The 11,149-nt window shown below is 39.9% G+C and overlaps 2 protein-coding genes across 2 annotated transcripts in view; one reads left to right on the forward strand and one right to left on the reverse strand.

Annotated features, from left to right (window-relative positions):
- LOC102196593 (PH domain-containing protein DDB_G0287875-like) overlaps positions 1–10,056 on the forward strand; it is a 26,136-nt gene extending 16,080 nt beyond the window's left edge. The window contains exons 2-6 of the mRNA XM_005725667.2: positions 5,287–5,391; positions 7,440–7,535; positions 7,850–7,948; positions 8,164–8,300; positions 8,714–10,056. Of these exons, the coding sequence (XP_005725724.1) occupies positions 5,287–5,391; positions 7,440–7,535; positions 7,850–7,948; positions 8,164–8,300; positions 8,714–9,975 (1,699 nt within the window). The 3' untranslated portion in view covers positions 9,976–10,056. The remainder of the gene's footprint in view (positions 1–5,286; positions 5,392–7,439; positions 7,536–7,849; positions 7,949–8,163; positions 8,301–8,713) is intronic.
- Positions 10,057–10,125: 69 nt separating this feature from the next.
- Positions 10,126–11,149, reverse strand: part of LOC102196876 (zinc finger protein OZF-like) — a 15,954-nt gene continuing 14,930 nt past the window's right edge. Inside the window, exon 3 of the mRNA XM_005725670.1 lies at positions 10,126–10,949. Within this exon, the coding sequence (XP_005725727.1) occupies positions 10,933–10,949 (17 nt within the window). The 3' untranslated portion in view covers positions 10,126–10,932. The remainder of the gene's footprint in view (positions 10,950–11,149) is intronic.

Here is an 11,149-nt window from a genome sequence, read left to right on the forward strand (position 1 = left end):
ACTTTAATTGTCCATTAAAAGAATACAGAAAAGTTTGCTGTGCTATCCCTTTGGCCCTAAGGCAGCTGATACGCAACACAATGCTACACTCTGAGGTCAATCCAGCGCTGCCAAACCTAAAAATTGGTAACTGCATCCTAAATGATAGTAAATGTAACAATAAATTTATCAGTGTGAATTTTAAATCTATTCTTTTCCAGGGGTTTAACTCAGGTAGATATTTGCAGGCCCTTCATGGGGACCAGTCACTCATGGAAAAGGCGTTCTCAAAATTCATTCAGTGGCCTGTCTCCCCAAAAGTAAAAGAAACTAATTTCAAGATAATTAATAATATATATCCTGTGTCTGAATTTTTAAAGAGGAGGTTTAAATTTGAGGTTAACCAGTGTGCATTTTGTGATTCAGCCTGTGAAACATTACACCATTTGTTTTTCTCATGTCCTGTGTCAGCTGCCTTTTGGTTAGAACTACACAGCTGGTTATCCCTCAAGATCAACGATATTCCCCAGTTTAGTATTTCTGATATTATTTTCTATATGGCTAAACAACATCCATCTGTCTCTACTGTGATTAACATTGTCATCCTGTTAGGTAAATACCATATACATTGTTGTAAATGGAGGAATAGAAAACCATCCTTTACATGGTTCATCAATGACTTTAAACATTATTTCATGTCACTTAAAAAACTGAAGTCAAGCAGATTTGCCGCAATCTATGATGACATTTCCCATTTGCTACTGTTTTGATTATTACCTATATTGTGTATCAACCTGTGCTCCTTTTAATTTCTTCCCCGTTAATACTGTGGATCTTTTGTCTAGCCCCCTCCCCCCATATCCTTGCTGTTAGTTTTGTTGTATTGACTGTGTTCTTTATTTTATTTTTTATTTTTTTTTAATCCTCCACGAGAGTTCATTTGCACTATAATGTGTTATTTTGTTTGTGACTGTATTGTTCCAATTGTTAATAAAAAAATAAAAATAAAAAAAAAGCTGTCACTGTCACTACCCGATCCGTACCGGAAACCCGATCGGTACCCCGCATGCGCGAAAGGTGTCTACTTCCGGTCGAAGCGTTTTACGATAGTTACGGGTCAGAGTATCTGTTAAGAATAATAAGTATCTCTTAACATGTTTCCAATAATGAAGCATTTCAATATAATGTAGACAAAAATAAAAAATAAAAAGATAGTTACGGATCAGGACTCCCCGATCCTTACTGCGCATGTGCAAAGTCGGACCGTACAAATTGGGTCTACCCGATCCGTACCGCACATGTGCAGGGATTTTCTTCTTCTGTTCGTTTAATGGCAGTTTACTCCCCAGTATAAGAGGATACTGCCACCTGCTGACCAAGCGAATGAACCCTATTGTAAACTGAATTAGCGTAATTACAAACATCTGTTAAATTTGATTTAGTGATAGTCGAGTGTGTTTATGCTTGCATGTGTGGAGAAGATTGATTGGAATAGTGATGATGATGTCCGCTTACACTGTCAATTGTCAGTAAACACTTCATCTGGCTGATGAATCTACACGTGACATATTACAAAGTCTGTATTATTAACTCTGTAATTAGGCGCCATTCTTCTTATTTTACGGCGCTGTTGTTCAATCGGGGAACGCTCTCTGTTGAGGAGAGAAGCGTGAATTTGTTTGTATACGGATGATCCATTGTTTAAATGTCCCGGTAGTCGAAAAGGAGGCAGAGCTGTTGAGAAATGCTAGGAGCTAACTGGGCGCTAACCGTATCATTCAAATATATTGAATGTCGCAATGTTGGCAAAGAGAGGAAGTGACGTATGATTTGCGCATGCGGGGTACCGATCGGGTTTCTGGTACGGATCGGGTAGCGACAGTCACTACCCGATCCGTACCCTGCATGCGCGAAAGGTGTCTACTTCCGGTCGAAGCATTTTACGATAGTTACAGGTCAGAGTATCTGTTAAGATGTTAAGAATAACAAGTATCTCTTAAAATGTTTCCGATAATGAAACATTTAATATAATGTAGACAAAAATAAAAAGATAGTGACAGATCGTTACTGCGCATGTGCAAAGTCGGACCGTACAAATTGGGTCTACCCGATCCGTACCGCGCATGTGCAGGGGTTTTCTTCTTCTTCTGTTCGTTTAATGGCAGTGTACTCCCCAGTGTACGAGGATACCGCCACCTGCTGACTTAGCGAATGAACCCTATTGTAAACTGAATTAGTGTCATTACAAACGTGTGTTAAATTTGATTTAGTGATAATTGAGTGTGTTTATGCTTGTCTGTGAGGAGAGGATTGTTGGAATAGTGATGATGTCCACTATCACTGTCAATTGCCAGTAAACACTTCATCTGGCTGCTGAATCTTCACGTGACATATTATAAAGTCTGTATTATTAACTCTGTCATTAGGCACCATTCTTCTTATTTTACGGCGCTGTTGTTCAATCGGTGGACGCTCTCTGTTGAGGAAAAAAGCAAAAATTGGTTGCAGATACGGATTATTCATTGTTTAAATGTCCCGGTAGTCGAAAAGGAGGCAGAGCTGCTGAGAAATGCTAGGAGCTAACTGGGCGCTAACCGTATCATTCAAATATATTGAATGTTGGCAAAGAGAGGAAGGGGTGACGTAAGATTTGCGCATGCGGGGTACCGATTGGGTTTCCGGTACGGATCGGGTAGTGACAAACCCATGTGTTCTGGGAATCCATCCTACCTCAAAAAACATCCTACCCAATGTTTCTGCGCAGACACGGCGCATGCGCACAACACCAAACTCACATTAAGTGTAGCTTGCCATCACCAGTGTGTGAATGTGTGTGTGAATGGGTGGATGACTGGTTGTGTAAAGCGCTTTGGGGTCCTTAGGGACTAGTAAAGCGCTATACAAATACAGGCCATTTACCATTTATTTACCATTAACTTCTTTTTCTCTCACCCATTCGGAATACTTCTTCAGGTTATGTTATGGTTAGGTTAGGGGTAGGGTTAGGGTTTAGTCACAAGCCACCGTCAAATTATAATACGGGTAGGACGATTTGTCAGAGTAGGATGGTTTCTCAAAACCCCGGGAGAGCAGGTACTAAAAAGTACTTGCTACCAAGTAATATGATCTAATGGAAAACCCTGAAAACCGTGCTGAGGCAATCTGACTAGGTATTAGTTAAAAAAGGGCTTAACTCCGAGCTGTGGCACTGTAGCGTCTTAGTATTTTCCACCATCATTATTGCATTACACCTAGGGCTGCCTCAAACGATTATTTTGATAGTCGACTAGTCACCGATTATTTTTGCAATTAGTCGACTAATCAGATTATGCATCCACTGGACATAAAGCGTACAGCTTATTGCACCAGCATGCATCTGCTCTTATATAACTATCATTAGCTTACAGCTTTAAGTGTCTAAGGTATGTGTCTAACTAAAAATAAAGACAAGATGATAGTTTATTAAACTTTTAATGGAATTTGCAGATTGTCTCAGTGGTGTTTAATAAACTCAGCCGTCTGCTCCTTGCTCACTAAAATATAATAGGACACTGGAATAAATTCTCACATTTGTTTAATCAGTTTTCTGTTTGACGTTTATTCAGCTGTGTGAAAACTGTAACTTTAATCTCAGCCAAACTGATTTACTCAGGAACAAATAAAACACTGAAGAAAGCCAAACAGTAACATTTTTGTTATCTAAGTGACTTATATATCATGTTTAACCTGAGTAGTGAAAGACCACAGGGGGTTTGCGGTTCTCACCAGCTCTAGTGAGCCTTGAGTCCCCCGGCTAGCTATCGAGCTGGAGGGTAACGGACGTCTCCGAAAACGTCGGAGCACTTATGCAAAAATGTGATGTCTTGATAAACCGAGCAGATATTTGAAGGTTACACAGCTACATTCTTGCTTGAAAATATGCTAAAAGTTTAGTAATATTAAAACTAAATAGCTGCTGCCATTGTTGGAAATTGGAATTGGCTGGGCCGTGCTATGTGTCTACGAATTTGGACAGCCTTCGTTGCGTCGCAATAGCGTAATGAGCCTACAAATGCAGCCACCGAAAGATGCGGCTCCTGAATTTGTACACGGCTACAATACCGGAGCCAGCTTCTTCTTCTTCTTCTTCTTCGGCGTTTAATGGTAGCTGGCATCCTTGTACATGCATTGCTCCAACCTTCTGTTTCAGGCCGTTCTTACACTCTGAAATCCTACTACTTATTCCTGCATCTTTCAGGATCTTACAAAGCTTCAAACAACGCGTCGGCTATTAAATTAGTCGATGTAATCGTGACTTGTCGACTGATCGTGGCAGCCCTAAATACACCCCAGTGCTGTCTGCAGTGTCATCATAGGTCATCTGTGCAGTTGTCCACCTTCTGCCCTATTTGGTGATACATGATGGTCTTTGTTAGAGCAGTCAAAGGAGCTTGCAAAGAAAAGTGTCTGGACTTCTTTAAGTTACTTGAAGACGTTTCACCTCTCATCCGAGACGCTTCTTCAGTTCTAAGGTCAAATGGTGGAGAGTCCCAGATATAAACCCTCCTTTGACTACGATGACCTGGATGACTGAGAACCTTCACAGACACCTTGGTTAGAGCAGTTTCGATCAGTCTCTGGATCAACCTTCTCAGGGAGGGAACGCAGCAGCATTCGCAAACAGTCAGCAAGGCCATTGCAACTGCTTACTTGTATGTTAGATGGAAGTACATGACCACCAGCTTCCTTTTGGATAACTGTGCGAGTAACGGCACTGTCACAAAGAACAGTTATTGGCTTACCTGTAGCCAGCAAGGATACTTGGGGCAGTTTTTCAGCTGAATTTAAGGAAATCACTACATTTTCAAAGACAACACTTCTGATTTCCTCCCATCTACTCTCCCTTCCCATTTATCTTGGTGGTTATCATCCCTCTTGCGTTGATGTGCATGGCATAATAATTTGACACTGTTTCAACTACAATTTCCAGAAGATGGACTACAAAATGCACATCTTACTTCATGTTTTTACTGCATTGTTACAGCTGGTCTCAGAAACAATGGTGTGAAATGAAAAAACACATTATCAACTTTGTGCTGTTCAGCGGTGTAATTTTAAAAATGTGTATTTATCAATGTTAAAAAGGGTTCGAGTTTCACAAATTAATGTGTGTTTTGATGCTTGATCTGTACAACAGTGTTAGTTGTGGGTTAAATGTTGTTTCATTTGATCGATTCATGTGATAGGAACAGTCAGAGAGGAAGGTTAATGCCACCAGCAGTTGTCATGTAGAATTTAACATTTTGATGTTTCTGTTGTTTCCTCCAGCTATGAGAGAGTTGTGATGACATCAGCGCCCACAAAGGAAAAGCCTTCACAAGTCCCAGCCCCAGCTACCTTTGGCACCAGTCATTCTTTTAATGGAGCCAACAGGCAAGTCCTTCCATGTCAAGAAATTCCATATGTTTTGAATACGAATGAATACATGTTCATGTATGTGTACACTACCAGTTTAAAGTTTGGACACACCTTCTCATTTAATGTTTTTTTTCTTTATTTTTATGACTCTTTACATTGTAGATTCTCACTGAAAGCATCAAAACTATGAATGAACACATTTGGAGTTATGTAATAATTGAAAAAGTGTGAAATAACTTAAAACATGGTTTATATTTTAGATTCGTCAAAATAGGCACCTTTGCTTCTTCAGGTTGTTACCTGAAATGGTTTTCCAGCAGCCTTGAAGGAGTTCTTAGAGATGCTGAACACTTGTTGGCCCTTTTGCCTTCAGTCTGCGGTCCATCTCATCCCAAATCATTTTGATTGGGTTTAGGTCAGGTGACTGTGGAGGCCAGGGCATCTGGCGCAGCACTCCATCACTCTCCTTCTTGTTTAAATAGCCCTTGCACAGCCTGGAGGTGTGTTTGTCCTTTTGAAAAATAATTGGTAGTCTAACTAAACACAAACCGGATGGGATGGCATGTCACTGTAGGATGCTGTGGTAACCAAGCTGGTTCGGTGTGCCTTCAATTTTGAATAAGTCCCCAATAGTGTCACCAGCAAAGCATCCCCACACCGTCACACCACCTCCTCCATGCTCCACATTGGGAACCATGCATGTAGAGACCATTCGTTCCCCTTTTCTGCATCACACAAAGACACGGCAGGTGGAACCAAAGATCTCAAATTTGGACTAATCAGACCAAAACACAGATTTACACTGGTCTAATGTCCATTCCTTGTGTTTCTTGGCCCAAACAAATCTCTTCTGTTTGTTGCTTTTCCTTAGTGGTAGTTTCTTAGCAGCTATTTGACCATAAAGGCCTGATTCACACTGTGTCATCTGAACTGTTGATGTAGAGACGTGTCTGTTACTGGAGCTCTGTGTGGCATTTTCCTGGGGTGTAGTTAACTTGTGATTTCTGAGGCTCGTCACTCGGATGAATTTATCCTCAGCAGCAAAGGTGACTCTTCCTTTCCTGGGGCGGTCCTCATGCGAGCCAGTTTTCTCGTTGCGCTTGATGGTCTTTGTGACTGCACCTGGGAACACATTCAAAGTTTTTGCAGTTTTCTGGACTAAATGACCTTCTGTTCTTAAAGTAATGATGGACTGTTGTTTCTCTTTACTTAGCTGATAGTTTTTGCCATAATATGAATTCTAACAGTTGTCAAATAGGGCTGTCAGCTGTGTACCAACTTGATTTCTGCACAACACAACTGGTAGTCCCAACCACATTTAGAAAGCAAGAAATTCCACAAATGAACCCTGGCAGGCACACCTGTGAAGTGAAAACCATTTCAGGTGACTATATCATGAAGCTCATTAAGAGAAGGCCAAGGATTTGCAGCGCTGTCTACAAAGCAAAGGGTGGCTACTTTCAGGAATGTAAAATATAAGATATATTTGGAATTATTTATCAATTTTTACTTTGCTACACAATTACATACATCTTGCTTCATATATTTGATGTCTTCAGTATGTAGGTGAAGGAAAGATGTGAAAGGGAATTTATAATCACTTACAATGAGAACATTGTTGTGTACTCCAGACTCTGTGATTATGTCAGAGCTTCCCAAAGTGTGCCCCCCCCCCCTCAATGAAAAGGGGGGAAAAATGCTTGGAAACTGCTAGCATGGGGCGCCCACACAAACGCAAAGCAGGAGATGAAGCATCGCTGAATATGTTTCCAAACCAACTTCATTCTAAGACAAATGGTGTGAAATGAAAAAACACATTATTAACTTTGTGCTGTTCAGCGGTGTAATTTTAAAAATGTGTATTTATCAATGTTAAAAAGGGTTCAAGCTTCACAAATTAATGTGTGCTTTGATGTTTGATCTGTACAACAGTGTTAGTTGTGGGTTAAATGTTGTTTCATTTGATCGATTCATGTGATAGGAACAGTCAGAGAGGAAGGTTAATGCCACCAGCAGTTGTCATGTAGAATTTAACATTTTGATGTTTCTGTTGTTTCCTCCAGCTATGAGAGAGTTGTGATGACATCAGCGCCCACAAAGGAAAAGCCTTCACAAGTCCCAGCCCCAGCTACCACTGATACCGCTCGTTCTTTCAACAGGCAAGTCCTTCCATGTCTAAATTTATAAATGTTTTGCATATATTTAGGCTGCTAGTTTGGTTTTAAGATAAATGTAATGCTGCATTTTGTTGCCACTAGCTCAGAACTAACAAACTTTGATACAGTCAGTTTGGACTTTTTCTTCCAGCGTCTGTACACACAACCAATGGCATGAAATGAAACATATTTATATTTGTGCCGTTCATTGTTGTAGGTTTAAAATAAACCATCTGTTGATATGCTCCTCATTGTTAATGCCACCAGCACTTGTCATGTAGAATTTAACATTTTGATGTTTCTGTTGTTTCCTCCAGCTATGAGAGAGTTGTGATGACATCATTGGCTACAAAGGAAAAACCGTTACAAGTCATAGGTCCAGCTGCCTTTGGCGCCACTTTGAGTGGCGCAAACAGGTAAGTCTTTCCTTGTCCAAATTTGTATGTTTTTGTATATAGTCATGTATACATTTTAAAGATTAAATTCCATGGCTAGTATCTGTTTTTGGATCAGTTGAGCCCAACAGAAAACAGAACCATGCGCAAACACAAAATTAGTATTTATAAGAACCATTAGTCTCACACGTTGTGGGGTATAACTCTGAATATCTCGATGGCTTATTGTTTTTCAGATTTCCGTATCCAAGATTGCCAAACGGAGTGGGGATGCGTCCAGTGACTAACCTTCAACCACCTGACCCCAGAATTCTCAAAATGCTTGTATTTGTACCTCCACGAGCAACATCAGTGTTAACACAAGTCAGGAGAAGTAAGTATTAAATTATTTTAAATTTTATTGTAGCCTATTAAATTACCATTATTCCCACAGAATTATGTAAAAACTATTAGATGGCACAATAACTTAATATTTGATGGCACTAACTTACACATGGCTGGGCATTATTTTATCCATAAATTACTACAATTGACTGTTGAAACTGCTCTCTACTTTGTGATTTAAACTAAAGAAAGGTAAATAATACAACAACTGTCAAATGGGTCCATCAGCTGTGAAGTGGAACTGAGACCTTTTCACCAGTTTTAATAAAAATAAATGCTGTTCTTGGAGAATTTGTAATTTGAAAATCTTTCCAAAAATAGAAATGTGTCCTTTTATTTTCAAAATAATATTAAAACTGTAGACACACACTCATCCGTTATCCACATATGTGTTCAATGCAGATGCCCAAGATGCTCCACCTCAATTAAATGCTGGTCTGAAACAGCGGGTCATAGATCATCTCCAGCTAAAGAAAAAACAGGAAGAAGGGCCCACAAAGATGGAGCTGGAGGAGCGTTGTATAAAGATGGAGCTGGAGGAGCGTCATATAGAGGAGGAGCAGGAGAAGTGTTGTATAAAGATGGAGCTGGAAGAGCATCGTATAAAGGTCGAGGTGGAGGAGCGTCGTATAGAGACGGAGCTGGAGGAGCGTCATATAGAGATGGATCTGGAGGAGCGTCGTATAATAAATCAGCAGGAGCGCATTGAAAAGGAGGAGCAGGAAGAATGCCACTTAAAAGACGAACACAAAGAACGCCAAATAAAGGAGGAGCAGGAGGAACATCACATAAATAGCAAAGAGGTTGAAGTGAATCTTAATGGGATAAAGGAGGCTGATATCACTGGGTTCCTGCTCACTTCTGTTCATGTGAAGAGTGAAAATGATGAAAAGAAACCGCAGTCCCCACAACCTCATCAAGGCCCGCCTCTCAAAAACATGGAAGCACAGACACAAACCAGAGGATCAGGTAAACAAATGAAAACAGAAACTGAGGACGATGAAGGAAGCAAAAAGGCTAGGAACTCTTATCACAGTAGCTGTTTACCACAGAATACTAATTTACAGGCTTCAGACTTCACCGAGACTAAAGATGGTACTGTGGATGGTGATAATTATTGGCAGGAGCCATTGTCTGCTTCTGAACCTGAAACTGAAGATGGCAAGAGTAAAAATTCTAACCTGCATCAGTCTCTGTCAGAATCTGGATCTGAAACTGAAGACAGCAGCATTGATAATTATAACTTGCACGGATCTTCATCAGAACCTGGCTCTGAAACTGAAGACAGCAGCATTGATAATTATAACTTGCACGAATCTTCATCAGAATCTGGATCTGAAACGGAAAGCAGCAGCAGCATTGATAATTATAACTTGCATGGACCTTCATCAGAATCTGGATCTGAAACGGAAAGTAGTAGCAGCAGCACAAGCACAAGCACAAGCAGCAGCAGCGTTGATAATTATAATTTGCACAGACCTTCATCAGAATCTGGATCTGAAACTGAAGGCAGCATCAATGAAGATGATGGTAAATGGCGGAAACCGTTGTTAAACTCTGAACCTAAACTTGTAAACAGTGGTGCAAATGGAAAAAAGCGATTTCACACACCAGAGAAACCCTTTCGTTGTAAAATTAGACGTAAAACAAGTAAAATATTTTAATAAACTAAAACAGATTACTTAAGACTCATAGGACAGGACAAACAGTTTGCAGCTTTTATAAAAAAAAAAAAAAAATGATGACAATAATAATAATAATAAGGTTAAAGTGTCAGACGTAGGGGTTCACATGGGGCCGAGAGAGAGACCGTTTAGTTGTAGCATCGGCAGCCACATGACTGATGGCATGACATGATTAATTATACATTTTTAGTGTTATGGTCATTGGTGTTTCTGATGGCTTTCTAGCATGCACGGCAGAGTAGGAAATTTGAACAAGGGGTTATCTTATCAAATTCATGTTTCTAAATTGCTGAATAGTTAGTTGATCAGTACAAGGGAATGATTCCAGATGATGCTGTGTACATGGTCTTTTGGTCATTATTAGTGGCAGTAATCTGATTTAAACCATTTTTGTTATGATGGCTAAGGTAACATCAATAAAGCACACTGAGAAACTGCCTCCATGCTTTTTCTTTACTGGAGCCTATCCCAGATGTTAGAAATCAAGTGGGTACACTTTGAATTGACCTTTAAGGTGGAAGTCATTAAACTGTGATTTGACCAAGTTTTTGTAGCTTATCTCCAACCTTCCCTTTGTGAAAAAAAAAAAAAAGAAAAAGAAAAAACATATATTTAAAAGATTAGTTGTAAAACCGCTAACTGATCAGCTGCAAAGGAATGGTTTATTTGAGTTTCAGTCAGGTTTCAGAGCTCATCACACTACAGAAAACAGGTGTACTTGGAGAGTCCTGATGTGTTCAGTTTTTTCAGAAGAAAGTACAGGAGAAATGTCTGTCGTTTAAAAAGATTTAATTTCAACTGCCGACCCTGGATCGGGCCATACAATTTTATACCCCAATAATAAGAAGTGTTATTATGACATACTTCTTACAGAAGCGACGTGGCAGTCCTGCTGTCTCCCTACGAGTCTTCTCTCTGTTCATGTCCAACCTTGCCTCATATTGCTCCTCTTCCTGGGATAACAAAGACAGAAAAAAAGAAACCACCTCCCTGCTTAACCTTGATTATTAATATTATCCTACTGATTCCATTTAATATCCAAGTTTGAGACATTCTATTAAGACTCCCTTGGCCCAGAAAATATCATCTTGACTGTTAACCGGCGTGATGTGTATGTATGTTGCAAAGAAAAGTCACTCTACGTCAATCGCAA

This window comes from Pundamilia nyererei, unplaced genomic scaffold (assembly GCF_000239375.1).
Source record: "Pundamilia nyererei isolate P.nyererei 1_Seehausen unplaced genomic scaffold, PunNye1.0 scaffold00017, whole genome shotgun sequence".
Taxonomy (NCBI): Eukaryota; Metazoa; Chordata; class Actinopteri; order Cichliformes; family Cichlidae; genus Pundamilia; species Pundamilia nyererei.